Source organism: Ixodes scapularis, unplaced genomic scaffold (genome assembly GCF_016920785.2).
Source record: "Ixodes scapularis isolate PalLabHiFi unplaced genomic scaffold, ASM1692078v2 PGA_scaffold12__126_contigs__length_90152505, whole genome shotgun sequence".
Taxonomy (NCBI): domain Eukaryota; kingdom Metazoa; phylum Arthropoda; class Arachnida; order Ixodida; family Ixodidae; genus Ixodes; species Ixodes scapularis.
This window is the reverse complement of record NW_024609838.1, coordinates 85,186,989-85,207,125: the sequence shown is the minus strand read 5'-3', so window position 1 is coordinate 85,207,125 and position 20,137 is coordinate 85,186,989. Positions and strand designations below refer to the sequence as shown.

Below are 20,137 nucleotides of genomic sequence, written 5' to 3'. Positions count from 1 at the left end.
AAGGTCGTCCCAAGAAGCCGCAGAAGGGTACGATATAAATTGTTCCCCCTTGCGCCCAACCCGCCCGGTTGATCGACATCTGAAATGGCCAGGGACGACGCTATCGCGTCGCCATCTTTCCATGAAAGCGGGGGCCTAGGAGAGCCACAAGCAGTGCGCGGTCGGATGCGTGAGTCAACATGGAAACGTCGCTATCAGTCTGAGACAACAGGGCGGCAGACGTTAGAAGTGATTAAGGGAGGTATGCAGAATGAAACGCTGGCCTTTGTTTATCGTGGATGCAAACCCTTCGTCGTCTTTTCAGTAGTATGTACGGTCGTTATAAATAGAAGGTTCTGGAGAGCTTGTGGCGTATTGACTTTATCACGGAACAATATTTGTATAATGGCTCGACTTGTTTTCGATTTCAATGACAGCCTTATGAGCGGCTGGTCGTGCTTTTCGGGACGGTCAATAAATAAATCGAAAGTATTTTATCATTAGAACCGTGGTGTGCTGTGAGCCTGGTGTCATTACTCATTGGATAGAGAACAATATAAATTACGTGACCTATGTATATTCAAGTTATTTTTATTGGTTTCATTTTGAATCATCATTACTTTTGACAACCTCTTAAGTGAAAAGTTATCGCGCTGAGGATTCTATACCCTATTTTTTACACAAATATACGTGCCTTACACAAATTATCATACTTGGAGACCTCATTTGCGTTTTGTCAAAATACTGCATTGTGTTAACGATCTTTCCAAGTTAATCACCTACCGCCATAAAAGATGGACGGTTGTCGAAGCTGGTATTAAGTTGCCAGGAATCCTGCTTGAAATTTTACAACGGCAGCTGACATTTTCCTTTTAAACCGCACGCACGTTAAAATAAATGTTCCAATCATTTGCACTTCTTTTCCTTTCACAATCACTCATGGTGGCGGCTCGCCTGCGTCCTCAACTCGCATTCCTTGTACATTCCTAATTATATCCGGTGATTTTCGAGCCCTTCCTTAATCTTAGTTACTGTTTGGTGTCACTTTCTTGCGCTCTCATGCATGGAGGAGCTTGAAGGATGAGGAAAGGAGGAGGTGAAGGAGGAGGAGGGGAGAAGGAGGAACAGGAGGGAGGAGGAGAGGAGGAGTAACAGGGAGGGTGAGGAGGTGAGGAGGAGCGAGGAGGGGTATACCCTCCTTTCAGTACCCTTCCCTTCTCCTCCTCAAGAGCTGCGCTCTAATTCGGCGTTACAGGGTGTTTTAAACGCCTTTCATTTTTTACATATTCACTGTCTCGATTCTTCTTTTTTATTATTAAGGAGTTAATTTACTAGCGTGGCTGCGCATTTAGAATTTCATTATTAAAACAGAAATTTCAGAGACATAGCATTGCTACTAAAGGACTGCGATTTCTAAAAGTTTATATTGTTTCACCCTTTATGTATTCGAGGATAACTTTCTGTGTCATTTCGGAAGTAGTGGAGGGTGCATTTGAAAAGCTTTGCAAAGCTTTCATGCTGCGTGAGCGCACAGACGCCCATAATTTTCGTTGCCACAGAATGCTGTACCCAAGCATAGCTACGCGTCCCTGGGCGCTCTTCAAGGTCCCTGCTTATACTAATTTTCACAGATATGTTTTGAGAGAGAGTCTATAACAGGCGTATTCAGCATGGTATTACTAAAGACAAAAAAAAAAGGCTTCGACCAAATGGTAGCGGCCTTCGAAACTCGGTTTGTAGGCTCATTAACGTTAATGAATTGAGCGAACTTGCTGTGGTTATGTAGCATCAGCTCAAGAGTTTGGGCAAGGGAGATCACGAAGAAACAATGCCGAACCCGTTATTTGTATTCAGGATTTCGGGATTCCGAAAGACACCCACGGAACGCTGTTCCATTTAGGGCGGTCTAAGGACTTACCAGAAGAAAGAAAAAAAAAAGCAGTTGTAGATAGCTACCAGAGAATAACGAGCTGAAGCTGAGCTAGTTCATCTAGATTGATGCAAAAGAAAGGTCAACTGAACGTTAAGGGCAGAAACACTAAGAGAAGAGACAGACATACACACCGCTGACCATCAGCTGTGACTTTATACTTCTTGATAACTTTAACCCAAATTCGTTTCCTTTTTTATTTCGCACTTAAAAGAATGCCAATACATTAAATTCAATTTTGAATTTGGCAGTCCAGCAGAGCGTACAAGAGTGCTAACCAGTCTGTTCTGCTCTTGCAGCTTCTGCTCCTTCAGTCTGCATTGCACTCGTGCACCGCATAAGGAGACGGTTTTCAACGCGTCATCGCAGCCACAATACCGCTGGTATCGGCTTAAGGATTTCCTGCCCGACAAGTACTGCGGCCTTCCTCGTGCCTACGTGACCGAGGGGGGCGTCTACGCGCCTGCAAGCAGTGAGCTTGCAAGTTTGCTTCGGACGCTTGGTCTTCCAGACCGGAACTCAAGGGGCGTCTCTTCCGCAGCAGGATCCTATATCAGCGCATCACTCTCAGTCGGCGGGTTGCAGTCCAGCAGAGCGTACGAAGAGTGCTAACCAGTCTGTTCTGCTCTTGCAGCTTCTGCTCCTTCAGTCTGCATTGCACTCGTGCACCGCATAAGGAGACGGTTTTCAACGCGTCATCGCAGCCACAATACCGCTGGTATCGGCTTAAGGATTTCCTGCCCGACAAGTACTGCGGCCTTCCTCGTGCCTACGTGACCGAGGGGGGCGTCTACGCGCCTGCAAGCAGTGAGCTTGCAAGTTTGCTTCGGACGCTTGGTCTTCCAGACCGGAACTCAAGGGGCGTCACTTCCGCAGCAGGATCCTATATCAGCGCATCACTCTCAGTCGGCGGGTTGCAGTCCAGCAGAGCGTACGAAGAGTGCTAACCAGTCTGTTTTGCTCTTGCAGGTAAAGTGCTGTTTTGGTTTAAGCGCTTCTGTGATTTTATACTCTGCTGGACTGCCCCACTTTTTCAACATGCCTAACGACGCGGAGAATCGAGAGTGTATTGTGTGTCTAAAATCTCTAGGTTTGGATGGTCAGGGGCTGAAATGCTCCGTCTGTAACCACTGGTATCACATTGGGAAATGTGCGGGGATTTATAAGACTGCACTGAAGGGCCTTTTTCAGGAGCAAATGCTTGCTTGGCAATGCTCTACATGCAAATTGCACTTCGCTCGGTAATCTTCAACTGATCAAGAGCCTACTCCAAAACAGAGCAATCCGAATGAACCGGACATTGCAAAACTGATTTTGGACATGAGCTCAAAGCTGACGGAAGTACTTGGTCGTCTTGATTTGATGGAGAAGTCGATCGCGATGCAATCAGCCAAGCACGATGCTGTGTTTGCAAAACTTACGCAGCAGGAAAAAACAATAGAAGGAATTGAAGAATCAATGGAAATGTTGGGGTCACAGTACGATGAAATTCTTAAAAAAGTAAAAACTCAAGAGGACAACACTTTGGAACTAAACAAAAAAGTGAGTAAGATGGAATCCGCAATGTCGAAGCAAGAAATGGAAATCCGTGAACTTAAAACAACCGTAGATAACATGGAGCAGTACTCAAGACGAAAAAATGTAGAAATCCACGGCATCCAAAAGAAGGAAAATGAGAATCTACTTGAAATGATCCAGTGTCTCGCAATAAACTGCAACTGCCTGTACCTGCGACGGAGGATGTCGAGGCTGTACATAGGTTAAGTGCTTGAGAAGGAAAAATTCCACCTATTATTGTACGTTTCAACGAACGTTCTGCCAGGGACCAGTGGCTGACGAAGCGAGTGGCACTCCGGCAAGAAAAAATATTAATTAATGAGAACTTGACTAAGTCCGTCAGGGAACTGCTTTGGAGTGTGAGGCAGTGTGCTAAAGAGAAAAACTACAAGTATGTATGGGTCAAAAACGGGAAAATTTTCGTTCGTCAGAGCGAAAATAGGGCAGTCATTCGTATTAACCGTCAGGAAGATTTATTGAAAATCGCTTGAAATGTCAGTGTCGTTTGAAACGTTTTCAGAGTGGGAACCCACTGGAAGGAAGCCATCGTGGCATCTCCTAGCACCGAGGTAACCCTAAATATGTTACACATCAATATCAGAAGTATAGAAAAACACTGGAATCATTTATTAGTTTCCTTGGCCGATCATGTTGACAGTTTGGATATTTTAATTTTAACAGAAATTAATACTACCATATCAAACGTCTCCTTGTACTCTCTAGATGGGTTTCAATCGTTTTCACTGTGCAGAGAAAATAGAAGAGGGAGCGGAATACTTATGTTTGTTAAAAGTTCTTGGTTCTGTCAACCAGTAACCACATCTCTCACTCAAGCTGAAGTGCTGGTCACTGCTATCTCAAGACAGGACATTTCATTCGTCATTGGCGCTTTTTACAGGCCGCCAAGTTCGAATATTACCTTATTTTTTGACGAGTTAGCAGGATTACTAAACACGTTTGGCAATGATAGCCAGCTAGTGTTCGCGGGCGATTTTAACATCGATGTAATGAAAGTTGCGAACAATGGAGTTGCAAATTATCTGAACCTGTTATCAGGTTTTGGATTAGAAAACTTGACCACGAATTTCACAAGAGAAGAGTTTCTTGGTAATCGGTTTACACGTACAGCGATTGATCATGTAGTTGTGAGACTAAATAAAGCAAAATTTGCCTCTGGAGTAATTAAGCAAAAAATTGCAGACCACTATTTTGTATCCTTTATAGCATTTTGTGGCGCGCCGCAAGATGACACGGTTGATCAATACAGCGTGATTCTAGACAGAAGAAAAATAGATAATTTTATTAAGCAATTTGACTGGAGTAGTTTACTCACCATGGATCATATCACTGCATATCAAACAATGGTGGTTCAATTCGAATATATATATAACAACAGTAAGAAAAAAATAAAAATAAAACAAAGAAAAAGCAGAAATGCGTGGATTACTGTAGAAATAATAGAATTGTGCCATGAAAAGAATATACCATGGAATCGAGTGAAAGCTAACCCAGCAAACAGCGCACTGAAAGCGGAGTTTAGAACCTTACGGAATAAAATAACTGCTGAAATAAGGCTAGCAAAGAAAAGGCACTATAGCACTCGTTTGCAGCACAACCAAAAAAATCAGAAGAAAACGTGGCAAACTGTGCAGGAACTAACTGGCCACAAGAAAAAAGAAAGCATAGATGAAACAATTAAGAAAGCGTTTAGTGATACTGATTTGAATTCACTAAGTAACAAATTTAATACTACTTTTGTGCGTAGCGTGTCAGATCTTCACTCCCAAATGAGGGGTGTTCCGGACTTTGCATCCAGCCCCGTTAGTGGGTGCGGAAACTCGGCTTATTTAACACAGATGACAGAGGATGACTTAATGAAGATTATCAAGAATATGGCTCCAGGCAAATCGCCAGGAGCTGATAGGATTCGCCTAAGAGATATATCGGCAAATTTTGAGCACCTAAAGCACATACTTCTGAAGATAATCAATTCGTGCCTTTCTACTGGTCAGATCCCCAACGGCCTGAAGATCGCGGTCGTGTGGCCCATCTATAAGAAAGGTAGCCGTAAAGTCATATCGAACTACAGACAAATTTCTATCCTGCCCGTGATTTCATTGATACTGGAAAAGTTCGTTTTCAACATAATGACTTCATTCTGTGAGAAATACTCCCTGCTATACCCGTCCCAGTATGGGTTTAGAAAAAATGGAGGAACAATTACGTTATTGGAAGATCTCTCTGACCATATCCACAAGATCATAGATAACAACAACTTTGTGTTAGCTCTCTTTCTGGATCTAACAAAGGCATTTGATTCAATTAACCACAAAATACTGATAAAGAAATTACTACGCATTGGCTTTAGGGGCCCTTTTATTGAATTTTTAACTGACTACCTCTCGGCCCGTCACCAAATGGTAAGCATTTGTGACGTTAAGAGCGATTTATTGCCAATTAGTACGGGCGCTCTCAAGGTTCCATTCTCGGTCCTCTTCTTTTTAATATTTATGTAAATGACCTTGGCAGTCTACCATTTTCTTCGACGGTATATCAGTACGCGGATGACAATGTTCTTGTTTTTGCAAGTAATGACGAAGCCACAGCGTTATCGTATTTTCAACGCGATATACATGGGTTGATGGCTTGGTTCAGAGCTAACCAAATCTTAGTTAACGCGGACAAAACGAAACTAATGCATTTTCATAATCCTCACAAAGTATTAAATGTGTCTACGCCTTTAATGCTATATGAGTCTGACTGCAGAGACTGTGAATGCACACCTTTAGAATATGTGTCATCTGTAAAGTATTTAGGTCTTTTTTTCGACAAATTTTTAAACTGGGGCACTCACATAGACTACCTTGCGAAGCGTCTTCGCGTGGTTTCCGCATACTTGTTTCATCTGCGTATGGTATCTGACGTAAGTTTACGGATGAAGGTGTACCAAGCGTTAGGTGAATCGGTGCTCCGTTATGGTATAACGATATATGGAGCATGTTCAAATTACAAGAAAACAAAATTAGATAATATTCTACACAATGTGTCCAAAAATATTGCGTACAGAACAAGGTGGAGCGGTGTAGATCCTGATTTAAGAATGAGGTCTCTTCTAATTCTTTCCATTGAACGACTGTACATCTATGTAGTTTGTCTAAAACATTATTATAACGACACATTCAAGGTACCATTAAAAAAGCAAAGAACACTAAGCAAAACAGAGCGGTTTGTTCAGCCTAGGATTTTTACGAATTACGGAAAAAGAGTAAGATCATTTTATGTCCCATACTTTTTTAATAAATTACCTGACGATCTATTTTGTTTACAGTCATTCAGTGTTGTTAAAAGATGCCTAAAATATTGGTGTCTTACTCATACTAACTAGTTCAGTGCGTGCGTCTCAGTGCAGACTTTGTTATGTTTCAATATGTGTGCGGTTGCATGTGCAGTTGCATTTTGATATTGTATAATTTTGACTTCTGTTGGCTGTCGGGACCCGCCCACAAGCACCCTCGTGCTTTTGCGGGCCCGTACGTATCTGTATGTTTTCGTTCAGAAATAAATAAATAATAAATAAAATATCATTACATATTTCCCTATCACTCCACTCCACCTAACTCCACTAACACCTCATGCCTCTTAGATCGCCTCACGGGGACGAGCCACATAACTAAAACTGCTTTTTCTATTTTGCTGAATCTGATGCTTTCCTCAAATGCTATGGCCACTAAAATCTCGCACTCAAGGTTTCTTTTTTTATGTTTTTTTGGGACTGGAAATGTTGTTAAAACTTGGACTGCACCCGCAGGCGCGGCAATGAGCTGAAAGATGCCCTGCCGCTGTGCCTTTTACCGATGGATGTGTGAAGAAGCCTTCGATCACAGTCATTAAAAAAGAAAAATAGTTTGTTGCGATGTGGCACATCGCTGTGAGGCGAAATAAAAGGGATGAGGTGCTGGTGTAGTACGGTGGGGTGAGGTGAGAAGTAAATCTCTATAGGGTCATCATTTAATTTATTTCATTGGCATTAATTTATGTCCAGAATAAAAAGAAAAAAAGAAATGGATTCGGTTTAACGTAGTGAAGAAGAATAAAGTCACAGTTGATAGTCAGCGGTGCGGATGTCTGTTTCTTGTCTTTGCTCTTCTCTCCTAACGTTCTAGCTCACCTTTCCTTTTCTATAACAGATCATGCGTGGATGGGTTTCTCCCTGATTCGCCTTACAGACTGACCGTACTACTGTTTGAAGAATGTCGCAGTTTTTATTAAAATAGCTATGGTCACTGACAGAACCAGAACGGTAGGGACCTCCAGCTCCAGCTTCCTACCTTCGATAAAATTTCTTCCTCTCGTATGCTTCGAACAAGTGGGCGTATTCAAATCACTACAGAAGGCAACAGGCGCGTAGAGGACGTAGTCAGGAATCCAAAAGAGATGTCCGGCCGTTCTCGACATTTTCGTAAATTGGCTGCTCGACCGAGGGGAAAACAAACCAACATACACGATCACAACTGACAAATATCCTTTTTTATAACAGTGTCTTTGTTTCTTTACCGCATATTAATTTGTTTATCGATGTTGCTTCCTTTCTTGTTGCTTGCTTGTTGCTTTCACGATAACCTAAAATACATTAGGTTAAACAATTATTACTTTCAGACCTACAAACTCGGGTTTTCTCTTGGCAAGATGACGTTACAACAACCACTTCGCTGTGAGCATGGGGACGCTGCGGCGGCTTTAACATTGCTATATACTTTGTATGTATCCGCCGCAAGTCAACAGGCGCGTTAAGTCCCTGCTCCGGAGCGCGGGAGTTCGACGCTCCGTTCACTAAAGGGAGAGGAGTGCAATCGAAGACTGCCACCCGAGCGCGCTTTTCTTCCAAAGGTTTTTACCAGAGCGTAAGTGACCTCTTCGCGCTCCGTGACATCACGTCATCAAACGAATGGGCTAAGCCGAAAGAAGCAGTGTCGAATCAACGGGTGCAGTCGGGCAGCTGTCTATCCTGAGTTGAATACTGTATGATGAAACAGGTAAAAATTATTCGATTTGAAAACCAAGGTAGCAATTAGCATTCCGGAAAAGGTTTGTTCGTGCGTTTCTTCTGAAAACTAATTAACGCGCCACCCATCGATTTAAGTTTGAAAATGTCCTGTGTCCAAAAGCGAGTTCATGATTTTCCGTTGTCATTTAAATCTGAGCAGGATGCATGGCCGATAAATATATCGGTCAATGTAACTTTCCTCATATGTGATCGAAGTGAGACTCTAAACCTTTTATGAGTTTTAAAACAGTGCAATACGAACTGGTTTTTGTGGCAAGTCAATAGTTCCGGTGTGTACTATGCTGCGTTTAGTTTCTGCGATCGGAGCATGAAACGCGGAGCGTCGGAATAGGAGTAAAAGAGCACGGACTCAATGCGTCCCAAATCAGGAAAAAAATCCCCAGTCCTCCCCTGACTCACGCAAATAAAATAACACTTCAACTAGAGCCGCCACTCCAACTTGGCACCTACTACCGGAAGCACAGTTGACGCTCCGGAGCTTCAGCCATCTTAAAAGCGAGAGAGAAACACTCTGAAGTCTATGGTTTGGGGAGAGGAGGGCGCCTGTCAAAAAACGGCACCTCCTGTCATCGTGACGGCCGTAACACGCGATTACACTTAAGGTCCGATGTGCGATCACTGTCGCCCGCCGAACGTCATTCGAGACCGAGCAGAGCGTGTAACTCAGAAAAGCGACCACGTCGTTCCGTTCCGAAGGGCCTTATTTTTTTTTTTGTTTCTGGTTCCTTCGCTTTTTAGAGCAGTTTCCTGTAAAGAGTGGGGAGATCGATGACCAAGTGTGTTGGGGTGCCGCAACTCAAATCATGTGAAGCAAAATCTCGCGCGCAAAATCCCAGGGATCTTAGGCTCAATCCCCTCCCTGCCTTTTTCAATCTGGATGAGCATCGTACCAGAGTGCGGTCGTGTATCACAACTATGTGAGGAAAGATACCAAGCTATCAATCGTACCGCACTGGCGAAATTTCTCATCAGTGAAAAGAGCTGACGCATACTGAGGCTGACTGACTTGCCGCTGTCTGAACACCCAAAGTTACTTTCACCGCAGAGGGTTAATATAAATATATTGAGCGTATATTGCTTTCATGTTGATTTTTAGCTGAGAACGCTTTGTAACGGAACCCCTTATGGTTCCAGAAATTCGTTCGTTCGGTCATTCGTTCTTCCGTCCGTGCCAACGTTACTAAAACACTCAGTTGGGAAACTCCCATAGAGACAGCTTTAAAAATGTGGCCCCAATCTATCTCCGAGCACCGAGCTAATGACGAACACAACGCCACCATTTCTCCCGCAGCGGCCACTCGAGGAACTGCACTTGACTTCTATTTTGGCTGTAAGAACAGATACAGCGGTAGAGGTTACAGGGGTGCCATCCCCGTTTCACAGGCGGACGCGCCGCGTTCAACTACCGAAGTTAAGATGCACCTAGGTCGGGACGCGCTACCTGAAAGGCCCGCTGAGGCATGGTTGTATAAAAACAATATTAATTGTGCCGCAAAACCCTGCAAACTAAAAATTTTAAAATCATAACGCGCCCATCTTTTTGTACTAAACTCCAATAAATTTCATACAAAAAGAGTATTTTTCGTTTGTTTTTACGCAAAAACAGGCTTTCAAAAAGCTTAAGGTGACCACCGTGACCACAGTACAGACAAATGATAAAGAGTGGCGCTGTTGTCGCATTTAGCTCGGTCTCGGTGGACGCCAGCGGCCCAGGTTTCGACGGCGAGTTTCCCAACTGAGTGTTCTAGTAACGTTGGTCCGCGCACACCGCGCAGCAAGGCATGCAAGCGCCAGCCGGTTTTCTTGCCGTGGCAACATAAGCACGTAATCGGGGCTGAACAAATCTAGATTCAATTCCTGCCAGGAGTCGAGGAGAGAACCTTCTGGTACGCAGCCGGACGTGGCCCGCAAGTATACAGCGGCTGCGAGGCCCCGTTCCCGTGCCTCGAGCGCTAGAAGTTATATAATTTATATTTTCACATCGTCGAATAATTCCTGTTAGAAAAGCAGGTCTATACATATAACGTGTTTGCACATTTTGCACTATTCCGTTGTTTTCTTTAACTAGATCTTGAATCTTCTAAATATCTGCTTCTCCCTTTCCCCTAAATCAACCGGAATTGCAATATCACTACTTGGGTTCAAGCGCAAGCTCATTGCTCAAAGGGGCAACTCGGCCACACGAACTTTCGCCCAGCAGAAGCAACTGCTTAAGATAAAGTACAAACTCGCCCTATTAAAGAAAAAAATGTATGTGTCGCCCAGTAGGATTATATGAAATGACCCGGATATCCTGAAATGTATAATGGGCGCTCCAGGCTCCCCTAATGGCTCTGTGGGGCCCATTAAGATAGTTTTCTGAGAGGTGTGCGTTCCCTCGGGATCGTGCTAAAAGCATGCGTGGTATGCAGGGACGTTCTAACTGGTCTGTGTGACCTTTCAAGGTCGCTCTTAAGAGACTGTGAAACCCACTAGACTTTATCGGGAGGCCCTCGCAGAAACCATCAGAAGACAGGGATGCGTAAGCACAGTGTTCATCAGTAGTCCGCATCGGTTACGCGAGTGTGGAAACCTGTCGCGTCGCTGTTTTTATTGGTCCGTCATGTAGACGCAGTAGCTGAAGCGAATATTGCTTTGATCGAGACTCATTGAGTGAAAATGGTGCCCACATGTTGCCGCCCCATTCGGAGACAGATAGAAGTCTATCGAGCTAGCTTTATTGAGTGATCTCGCCTCGAGAACTCGGCGGCGCTAGTTGGCCTCCCATACCAACACGTCTTTTTTTTTTTTTTTTTTCGTAAGATTGACTATGAACACTCTACACGGTGATTCCACGAGAGATCGGACCTGCAGGTCCACTCAACATTTTTATTTTCTCTGTTTTTTTTTGTTGTTTTTTTCTATGTGATGTACACACAAATGAATCGTACGAAATTGAACTTTTTTTTTCGAAAACGCGGTTTCAATACGAGAAAAACAAATGTTTCAAGAATGCGCGACGGCCCCGCTCCCACCACGGACTGCATTAGTTGCCACCTTTGCGGTCCTGTGGAAGGCACGCAAAGGGTGGTAGGTCCAAAAGGTTTCCTGTTTCATGTAGTACACCTAAGTTTAAGTCAACTGCATGCAAATATCATGTTCTTTATGGATAAAAAAAATAAATAAAAAATTCCTAATTTTAGACCAGGCGCAACAAATACACTAACATTCAGGCCTTCTACCTCAATATGTGTGGCATTAGCGACTTTGAAAACTATACATAGTATAGGCCAGGGCATCTAAATTATACCTGCAATATATTAACTTCCAATAAAAATAGAAACATAAAAAACAAATTTAAAAAAAAAACATATTTTCAAAATAATGCTTATATTAGAAAAAAAAAAAAAAAAAAAAACGGCCTCGATTTTATTAAAAACCTGGGGTACAACTCTCCTTAGCCTAGACAAAAAGAATGTACAAAAACATGTTGCATCATTCGCTTAATACAAAAGTTCTGAGCAGTCAAAGTGGCGGTTGCGAGGTGTCTTGACTCAGGCGTTTTTCGCTTCACCCCGGTAATTTTTTTTTTTCTTTTGAAAAAATTTTTTTTTGCCGCAAATAAAAAAACAATTATGTGTTGTAGCTTGCTGTAATAAAAAACATATTTCCAGTCTTTTATTTTTTTTTTCTTGTGGTTGTTTACGTGCATTCGTGAAAGTTTACGATCCTTAATCGCGCTTGGACTTCGCATGTCTCGTTTATTAAAACTGCAGGGAATAAAAGAACGACGCCTCGGGTACAATGCTACAGGGAGCTTATGTTATGGCGAAGCCAAGGAGGAGGGTCATTTACGTTTGCCACGCGGTATACGTGATTCGCGGTCGCTGTCGCAGTCAGGAGCTAGTAAGGCATTTGAGCTCACGTTTGCCGCGGGGCAAAGGTACACACCCTCCTTGGCTCAGCCGTAAAATAAGCGCCCCGTACCTTTGTACCCGAGGCGTCGTGCCTCTATTCTCTACAGTTCTAATAAACGAATAAACGAAACTCGGGTATACTTCAGCCTAACTCCGGCACGAACAGTTGTTCATGCGCTTCTTTCCTTACGTCTACAAACGTAACAACGACCTAAATATGACGGCTCGTCAACGCCTCCCCTTCAAGAATATTTGGAGAATCCACAACTCTGGGCGCATCAAGGTGGATTACTGCGACAGTTTAGCTAGACTCTTTTTGAATGCGCGGTGGCAGAGTTGGTGTCGGCGCGTCAGTGATGTCACCTGGACGTTTGTGTGTTTGTGCGTGTATGCCCCATGGGAAGGGCACAGGTGCAGAGCTTCACTACGCGTGAACTTTGACTCTGCCTAGTTCGTGGCCACTGGCGTTAGTTGTCAGCGGGGGATCTCCTCGGTCGCAACAGCGTTGTAAAACCTTTGGGCTTCAGTTGGTTTGGCGGCGCAGACGAAGCAACGGGAGAGGCGACAGGCGTCGCCGTTGTGCACTCAATGCACGCAGCACATAGCTCAGAGTTTTTTCCGCCGATTACCTTCGCGTTCACAAGAAGATACATTCCAACAGAAATTTTCACTGTGTGAAGCGTTTAGATGTTGAATGATTGCGGACGCTGCAAGCTACCAGGATCTGGTAATTTGCAGGATACAGAACAGCAGGTCTGCCAGCACTGCTTTGGGGCGCCTGAAGGTGCTCATATCCTTCTCGACCGGCAAACCTGATGAAACCAACGAGACAATTCTTCAGGAAGAAGAAGAGCGAATATCCTTATCTGCCGGCATACCTCAAGAAACCTACGAGACATTTATTCAGGAAGAAGCACTCAATAACCTGAGTTTTTGTTTCCAAAGTTTTTCCGTTGAAGCTAGCATATTCCATTCGGAAGCGCCTTAGAAAATGTAATAGGGAAAGAAAAGGGGCAGAGATTGAAAAGAAAGTGTTGACAAAAATACGCGCAAGCTGAAGGATCACCTATGTACTTAAATATGAGCGTATTTTTGCCAACACTTTTTTTTTCAATCTCTGACTGTTTTCTGTACCCGTTAGATTTTCTGAGCCGCTTCCGAAGGGAAGATGCTGGCTTCAACGGAGAAACTTTGGAAAGTTGGACATACCTGGTGAGGTCATTGACTGGTTTTCTTCCTGTAGAAATGTCTCGTCGGCTTTGTCCAGTCTGCCGGCCGATGAGGATAGGAGCGCCTTGAGGCGCCCGAAGCAGTGCCGGCAGACCTAGTCTGTATCCTGCAAATTACCAGATTTTTGTAGCATGCAGCGTCAGCAGTAATTCAACATCTAAACGCTTGACACTGTGAAAATTTCCGTTGGAAGGTATCTTCTTGTGAACGCGAAGGTAATCGGCGCAAAAAACTCTGAGCTATCTGCTGCGTGCATTGAGGGCACAAAGGCGAGGCCTGTCGCCTCTCCCGTTGCTTCGTCTGCGCCGCCAGACAAACTAAAGCCCGAAGGTTTCGCAATGCCGTTGCGACCGAGGAGATCACCCGCTGACGACCAACGCCAGTGGCCACGAACAAGGCAGAGTCAAAGTTCACGCGCAGTGAAGCTCTGCATCTGTGCCCTTCCCATGGGCATACACGCAAAAACACACAAACGTCCAGATAATATCACTGACGCGCCGACACCAACTCTGCCACCGCGCATTCAAAAAGTGTCTAGCTGAACTGTCGCAGTAATCCACCTTGATGCGCCCAGAGTTGTGGATTCTCCAAATATTCTTCAAGGGAGGGCGTTGACGAGCCGTCATATTGAGGTCGTTGTTACGTTTTAAACGTAAAGAAAAGAGCGCATGGAACTGTAAGGCTGAAGTCTCTCGAGTTTCGTTTACTAGAACTGTAGAGAATAGAGGCACGACGCCTCGGGCACAAGGTACGGAGCGCTTATGTTACGGTGGAGCCAATGGGGCTGTGTACGTTTGCCCCGCGGCAAACGTGAGCTCAAATATCTTATAGCCCCTTCCCCTGGCAAATAGCGAGCGCTCGGCGGGCGCTCGCCGAGCGGATTCTTGTTTCCCTCGCGAGATGCGAGCAATCTCTCCGTGTGCCGCTTGTAGATCTGGAGCCATTGGGGCGCTCGCCGAGCGGCTCCAACCGCTCCGTGGGAAAGTGGCGGAGCGCGTCGAGCGGTCCGGAGTAGTTCTCCGCGCAGGCTTTTTCGGAGGAGTACGATCTGTAGTCGCAACATTTCAGTTTCGATTTCAACGTTCTGGCGACCGGCGAGGGAGTGAGGGATTTTCGCGGCTTTTTGGTTTCGTTTGCTGGGTAGGCTCTCTTCTTGTGCTCGCTTTCGTTCCTCGATCTCGTCATGACCGACTCCACTGAGAGTACTGCGGCTTTGGCGTCGTTGCAGTTAATTTTAGGTCTATTAGAAAGCAGTGACAGCAGTGACAGCGAAAGCAGCGACAGCGACGAAGACGACGGAGATACAAGCTCCTCCAGCTCGAGTGACGACGAGGCAGCCGTTCTCGGCGAAGTGTTCGCCGAGACGTTCGCCTTGCCAGCGAAGAGGCCCAAGATAACCCGTTATGTCGAAGACGTTGTGCGCGCCTATTCGGATGAAGAGGTATGTCGTTTCTTCGTTGTGTGGTCTCTGTGAACCGACCATCTCCCTGTGTTGCAGTTCCGACGCAACTTTCGCCTCCAACGGGAGCCCGCCTACGCCGTGATCGAGAGGTACGAGCGGTCTGTATATTACAGGGGATCGATTCACGGAGGGTCCAACCCGAAAACCGCCCAAGTTTGCATCCTCTCTTTTCTCTGGTAAGACATGTTTTGTAGGTCTCAATGTAGCTAGGAGAAAGATTGACCGATTTGACCAACGATTTCCGATCCAGCCCATATTCCCCATACATATACTCCTGGCACGGTAGTTGTACTGTAGATATGCCGCGGCGGTCACAAAATAGAAGCACGAAAAAATACAAAAGAAATGGAGACCCACTAAAAGCCGATAACTATATATGTATTAATTGAGCATATTAAATTGACTTTGGTAATTAAAAGTCAAATCATTGCGTCTTTTTATTAATGCGGTTTATTATTATCTTTTTTGCTAACATCAATTACTTCAATATCTAAGGAAAAAACAACTTTGAGACATAGGGACAAAAATTGGAACAACACAATACTCTCAAAACTCAGCCGACTCAGCTGCAAAATGTATTATCACGCGTCTTCTTTCTAGGAGGACACAACTCCCCAAACAACGCTAATGCCAACAACCGTGGGGGGTTAACGGTTAAGGCCCGTTCACACTCTTGCAACCGAGTGCGACCAAGAGAGACCAAACCGGTTTTTAAGCCTCTTGCGATCTCTTAAAACCAGCTCCGCTCAGTGCATCCGGTCCCAAGAAATCTTTCCCGGTCGTACTCGGTTGCAAGAGTGTGAACGCGCCTTTAGTTGGCATTACCGTTGTTTGAGGAGTTGTGACCTATAAAGGAAATGTGTGGAAATAAACGTTGTAGCTGACTTTTTAAACAGTAGAGAAGAAACATCAAAACGTAGAAGAGACAGAAAAAAAGACAGGATGATGTGTCAAATTCCGCTAATTCGTCTATTTAGTCCAGCTCTCAATTTCAAGGTCACCACCAACACAAAGGGACAAAGACTATACAGGTCAAGCGCGTAGTCTACATCACACAATGTAAGAATGTGGACAACCTCACAGGTTGACGCAATAAGGCAACATCCATCCTTGAACTTCAACTTCAACAATAAAATCTTTCTCCGCGCTATTGCGCTTTATAATATCAATATAGTTAAACCAACTAGCCCACCTTAATATTTTAGTATATTGTCTCTGCATCATAACAAATTATAATTAACGTCTGCGATTTGACTCAAAGAAACTCTATTTACGCTGCAGGTATGCTGGTAACAAAACCTGCATTCGAGATGTTGCAGGCCGCTTTGACATGGGGGAAAGCACCCTTTCCCGCATCCTGAATCGTGTGGCTGAGTTCCTGTGCAGCATTGCTCCAGATGAGATCCGCTTTCCTGACGATGTGGCAGCCCTTGCCAAGGATTTTGAGGAGGTTCGTTTTGTGAGCTTCCTTATCTATGTATGCTGCTGCTTCAATATTATTGGGACAATTTCAGGAGCGGGGCAAAAAGAAAGAGATAATATCATACAAACAAATGATTGAACAAAATCAGAACAAGTTCAAAACAAGATAAAATAGACAAGAGCAATGAAAGGCAGTCAGAAATTGCTTGAAATAGGCCATGCATGCAATGATACTAGGTTGGGAACATAATTAGTTTACACAAACTTAATGGCATTAGTGTGACCCAAGTACACTCACATGAAATGCCACTGACGAGGCGCTTCATTTTGGTATAAGTTAATTCAGGGACAAAAGCAAACTATTCATTTCAATCTGTGTTTTGCAGAACTGGATGACATAGTCATGTCGATTTCGGTGTTGTAGGACCGTAAGCACTCGATTTGTGCTTATAGCAATTATTGCCTGGGCAAATATTTGGGTAGTGATTCGTGAAAGTACAATCACTACTTGTACAAGAATAGGCAAACTTCAACCATGTCTGGAGCTCAGTATGCACCTTGTGCTTTGCCAACCCTAAAGCATGGCAATGATAAACATTGATAACATATAATCTGAACCAAATCATATGAGGCCACTTGTTCTGGCAGTAAGCTGGGGGGGGTGATCATTGCCTGTCTAAACGTTTCGTGCGACTGTCTATGAAGAGCAAAGCTAATGCATAAATTATAAGTAATGGATGTCAAGGGGGATGCTTTATGGCAAGTTCAGACCAGAATTAAAGGTTGAAAGTTGGTTAAAAAATCGTTTTACTGGCGACCAATGAAGCATACGACATATGGCTGCATGCAAGGAACTCCCCGAGGTGTTTGTAGATTATGTGTTCTAATAATTTGCATATAAGTGGAGTGTGATTTAAGAAGATGGGTCTGTAGCTTGACAATGCATTTTCTAAATTTATAGAATAGAAGGACTTTCGCAAGTTTCCATGAAGATGAAAAGGGAACTGCAGCAGTTGGTAGCAATTTCTTAAAAATAACCGCAAGGCAGTGTATTTCTGGCGGATGAAAATATTTGCATTGAGTCAGTTTTTTCAGGTTTCTAGAAACTGAAGCAACAGTACAGGTGATTACACACCTTGCATATATTACAGAAAATTACATTGTCAAAAAGACCCTTGACAGGTGTTGTATAACTGGTGTAGTGGTCTGCCTCAAAGTTTGAAATAAAAAGGCCACCTTTCATTTGTTAATTTATTTACTTTGATGGGCAGATTACATATAGCATCTCTCCTTTTAGAACTTGGTGGGAATGAGTACACAGCGCATAGTTTGAGCTCACATACCACATTCTTTTACTAGGTTTCAGGCTTTCCTGGGGTCGTGGGTTGCGTCGACGGCAGCTACATCGGCATCCGGTGCCCTGACAACAAGGTGAAGTCAACATATGTCAATCGACATGACAAGACTTCACTGACGTTGCAGGGCATCTGTGATCACAGACGCCGCTTTGTGGATGTCTTCACGGGCCCACCAAGCAAGATTCACGACTCAAGGATTTATAAATTATCGTTTGTGTCGCGGATCATCCCATTTCTATGCTGCATGGGCAAGTATCACCTTCTTGGCGATGCAGCATACCCGTTGAGGGAGACTTTGGTCACTCCTTTTCGGGATTATGGGACATTGACTAACCAGCAGAAGAGCTTCAACACTAAGTTGAGCTCCACAAGGGTGCTCATTGAGAATGCCTTCGGGCTACTCAAACAGCGCTTCAGGCAACTGATAAACCTGGAGTTCCCGACAGTGCGCCGAATGTCCACGTTTATCATTGCTTGTTGCGTCTTGCACAACTTGTGCATTGATGCTGGGGACACTGAAATCCGTGATGCTGAGGTGGAAGAGCTGAGGCGCCAGGAGTTGCTCAGGGTGGACAGCAGGGGCTCGCCCGAGGAGGACCTGCCGGGCGTCTCTCTCTCGGATGCCGCACTCAGGGTGCTCGGACGCATCAATAGGGACAGGCTGGTCTCATCCCTTTTCCCCACTGGTTGAGCTCCTCGCGCAGGCATCAAGCGCTCAATGGCGCCCTGAGGCAGCTCCTGATAGCCTAACTATGCAAGTGCCAGGCATTGGGGAAAAACATTTACCGTGTTTTTTTCACCGACAAACTAACTCTGTGTTTTTCATCAATGCTCACTCTTCACGCAAATATGGTGCTGCGGTCCGGAAAAGTTGCCAAAGTTTCAGACTTTGCCGTCGCTATTAAAGTTATCAGCAGTTTTCTGAAATTTTCATTGAGAAAAAGGAGTATGGGGGGGGGGGGTCGGTATGAGGCCCACGAATACATGGTAATAAGGGGTGTCGGCTACCTAAAGCAAACTCCATTTTCACATCTAAAATTAGCAAAAAAATGACATAACTTTAACAGATAACAGAAACCTCCGTTTCGACATCGAGCAGAGACCAATCGTTCGGTGACGCAGTTTATTTTTTGCGGTGAAAAGAACACTAAATATTTTTCCTTGGAAACAACTGTACATGGGTAACTTACTCTGTCATGAATGTTACCTTTTAATGTCATTTAAGGCATGAAATTGTGTTGAAACCAAAACATTTTTATTAATTGCTCAATCAACATGTATAATCTTGAGTATATATATAACAAATGATGCTCTGGAGTAGGTAGAAAACTAGGGTATGTACAAAACGTGAATAATCAAGTGTAATGGGCTAGAGAAACATTTAGATAAAATTAATCACTTTGCAGTGTTCATGGTGTCCAGCACTCGCTCCAGCATGCCAAGAAGATTCTGGTGCCGCTCTTGACGCTGTTTTGCACGATCCTGTCTCTTCTTTTCCCGCTCTTCTCTACGCTGATCGCGCTCCACACGTCTTTCTTCGCGTCTTTCCTCCTTGCAGGCACGTGCTTCATCTTTTTTTTTTTTCTGAAATCCTCCATTTTTGAAAAAAAGTGTTCCATATGCCGCATGCGCTCAGGGTTCTGCCGTGGACAGGGTGGCTTTTTTAGGGTGGTACATTCTGCTGATGTTGATGGTCTAGGATTTTCTGTGGAGGAGGCTGGTGCATGTAGAGTCGTTTGTTTGTATACGGCCTGAGAAACGCCCATCATCACTTCCGGCTCCACACTGTCATCGGCTGCCCTGATGAGATTGAACTCTTCTTCAAACTCTATGTGTTGCCGCGTTGCTCCACTTTTTCCATTGCTGTCCACAACCTTGGTTTTTCTTTTCTTGAGGGTTTTGAAACGTGTGTCACATTGCTGTGCAGTGTAGTGGGAGTTCATCCTCTCATTTATCTCTTCAGCAATTTTAATAAACATGTGTTTTCTTGTCTTAAAACGTTTAAATAGTCCAATCTCTGGGAAATATCGAGAGTAGAGGGCAAGAAGAAGCTTGGATTCGCCTTCTGACCAGATGCAAGCTGAAAACAAAAACACAAAATTGTTGAATAACCTAATAAACTGGGCATTCTTTCGATGCAGCTTGAAGGTGCTGGGCTTATACGGCATATTTGTGGGGTTTCTTATGTAGTATGCAATTAAGGAATGTGTTAATGCTCTGCATGAATAGGGTACCTGG

General features: G+C 44.2%; 1 protein-coding gene across 1 annotated transcript; it reads left to right on the top strand.

The window, feature by feature from the left end:
- The first annotated feature begins 1,688 nt into the window (after positions 1–1,688).
- Positions 1,689–19,105, top strand: LOC120836035. Its single transcript, XM_042289252.1, has 8 exons — positions 1,689–1,711; positions 2,209–2,322; positions 2,544–2,724; positions 2,879–3,042; positions 14,864–15,098; positions 15,156–15,295; positions 16,401–16,569; positions 17,901–19,105. The coding sequence occupies exons 1-8, from the start codon at positions 1,689–1,691 to the stop codon at positions 18,588–18,590; spliced, it is 1,716 nt and encodes a 571-aa protein (XP_042145186.1). The 3' UTR covers positions 18,591–19,105.
- The last annotated feature ends 1,032 nt before the right edge of the window (positions 19,106–20,137 follow it).